We start from the raw sequence: 2,228 nt of genomic DNA, 5'->3' as shown, positions 1-2,228 counted from the left end.
ATGGTCCACAAGAGCACTCGAAGATCTTTTGCACTACAAGACGCGTGTACTACGTACGGTTGCCATGAGCCAAAAGCGCCGGTAACGCACGTGAAGTCGCGCCGTCGCCTCGTGTCGCGATCGGGCATGCGCGAGCAGCGCTCATGCGGCGCTGCACGATCTGACCCGGCTGATGCTGCCATCACGCCGGTGACGAACTGACCGAGATTCAAAAATGAATCTCGAACATTCCGCCCGCCATCAGCAACGTAGTTGATGATCCCTGATCTTATGATGAAATTGGCAGGACGGAGAGCTTGATCACTGGTCGAATGAGAGTGGTAGTGGCCGTCTTCAAAGTCACCACCCGCACGAGGCCATCCTTCCCAGGATGTAGGGCAATTATCCGGGCTAACGGCCATTTGCATGGTGGTAGCCGCTCGTCGGTGATGAGCACCAATGATCCGATCTTGATCTCGTTGTTCCTGTGGTGCCATTTTGAGACGGCTTGTTGACGTTGTAGGTAATGCGATGACCATTGTGTCCAAAAATGTTGTGCTTCTTGCTGGATGAGTTGCCATCGCGAGTCTTGAGATTGCCAGGTCAATGATGGCTCTGGTATGGCGGTGAGAGGACTTCCGACGAGGAAGTGACCTGGCGTGAGTGCTGAGATGTCGTCTGCGTCGTCACTCAATGGTTTGAGAGGTCGCGAGTTGAGAATTGCCTCAATTTGGGTGAGCAATGTGGAGAGCTTCTCACAGGTGAGCACGCTTTCTCCAATGGTGTGCCGTAAACGATGCTTGGTTGATTTTACGACGGCCTCCCATTTTCCTCCCATGTGAGGTGTCGCTGGGGGATTGAATTCCCATCGGGTGTTGTCTTGCGAGAGCAGTTGAGAAATGCGCTGATGTTCTTGAGTGAGCTGGATAAACAGCCTTTTGAGAGCTGTATCCGCGCCGATGAAATTGGTGCCGCAATCTGAGCGTACGGTATGAGCAATGCCGCGTCTGGATGAGAAGCGTCGATAGGCGGCAATAAACCCTTCGGATGAGTAGTAACTGACCGCCTAGAGGTGTACTGCTGAGGTTGAGAAGCAGACGAAGACGCAAATCCAGCCTTTAGTGGTTTTGGCACCTCTCCCTTTCCAGGCCTTGACGGTGAGTGGCCCTGCGTAGTCCACACCTGTATGAGTGAACGGTCGTGCCTGCGTAACTCGAGAGAAGGTTAGTTGGCCCATCAGTTGATGAGCACGGATCCCCCTCTGCCGAGCACACGTGACACACCGCAGAATGTGAAACTTGACAGGAGCCCTTCCGCCGAGAATCCAGTACTGTTGTCGGATGTGCGACAGCGTAAGCTGCGTGCCTCCATGTAGAGTCCATTGATGAGCGTGAGCGATGATCAATGACGACAGCTGAGAGTGACGAGGCAATATTGCAGGATGTGTCGCGTCGAGTGAGAGAGCTGCGTGAGCGAGTCGTCCGCCGACGCGAATGACTCCTTGAGCGTCGATGTACGCAGTTAATCGGTTGAATGCGTGTGCCTTTGCCAACGGTGAGTCGGCTTGTAGCGCCTTGAGCTCGTGAGAGAAGTACGTTGCTTGAGTTGCCTGAATCCAGAAGAGCCTCGCTTTCTCCAAGGTCTCTGGAGAGATGTACCTAACAGGTAATGAGTCGTGGACCTTTCTCAACCGTGAGACGAATCTGAAACAGAGAGCTGTAACCCTCAATAGTTTAGTGAGGCTTGAGTACCTGTAGATGAGTTCCCATTGATAATCAGTCCTTGGCGTAACCGTCAATAGCGAAATGCCTGGGCGAGCTTCCGTTGCACTCCACTCTTCGGAGAGTGCTGGTTGCGCCGGCCATGAGTCTGGTAGGAGTATCCATGGTGGTCCCGTCCACCAAAGTGAGTGGTTTTGAAGTTGAGCAGTCGTGAGGCCTTTTTTTTACGTGTGGAAATCCTTTATGGGCCCGGGCCCCCCTCCGGGAAGGGAGTTTACATTAAGTGGCCCGGGTAATGTGGGACTGCCCCCCTAATGGCGATCGGGTGCGGCCGCTGACATTGCGACCGCTGGGCTTACCGCACTAGAACCACACGGTGGACTGCGCTGTGCTTTACTTGGGGGACGCCCAGGACTTGGCAGAGCCATTACTTCTGGACGCCCCCCGCACCGGCCCGCTGTTTGATGGGCGGGCCGGTGCGCTCCCTCCCTCGTTGGTGTGGGGGAGGGGGGACTCCTCCCCGCAGAA

The 2,228-nt window shown here is 54.9% G+C and overlaps 1 protein-coding gene across 1 annotated transcript; it reads right to left on the bottom strand.

Moving 5' to 3' along the window:
* Positions 1–268: 268 nt before the first annotated feature.
* On the bottom strand, positions 269–1,865 carry LOC105561589. Its single transcript, XM_012011696.1, has 4 exons — positions 1,789–1,865; positions 1,263–1,682; positions 1,043–1,183; positions 269–986 (listed from the first exon to the last, which is right to left on the bottom strand). Exons 1-4 carry the CDS (start codon positions 1,863–1,865, stop codon positions 269–271), a joined length of 1,356 nt encoding a protein of 451 aa, XP_011867086.1.
* Positions 1,866–2,228: the final 363 nt, after the last annotated feature.

Source organism: Vollenhovia emeryi, unplaced genomic scaffold (assembly GCF_000949405.1).
Source record: "Vollenhovia emeryi isolate VEMERY1.0 unplaced genomic scaffold, V.emery_V1.0 DF945266.1, whole genome shotgun sequence".
Lineage (NCBI taxonomy): Eukaryota > Metazoa > Arthropoda > Insecta > Hymenoptera > Formicidae > Vollenhovia > Vollenhovia emeryi.
The sequence above is the reverse complement of the archived record's forward strand: the minus strand, read 5'-3'. Positions and strand labels throughout refer to the sequence as shown.

Coding starts and splice junctions, on each gene's coding strand:
- LOC105561589 (XM_012011696.1), bottom strand. CDS start 1,865: ATGGATACTCCTACCAGACTCATGGCCGGCGCAACCAGCACTCTCCGA. Junction 1,683..1,788: donor TGCAACGGAAGCTCGCCCAG/GCATTTCGCTAT, acceptor TCTCTGTTTCAG/ATTCGTCTCACGGTTGAGAA. Junction 987..1,042: donor CAGCAGTACACCTCTAGGCG/GTCAGTTACTAC, acceptor CTTCTCATCCAG/ACGCGGCATTGCTCATACCG.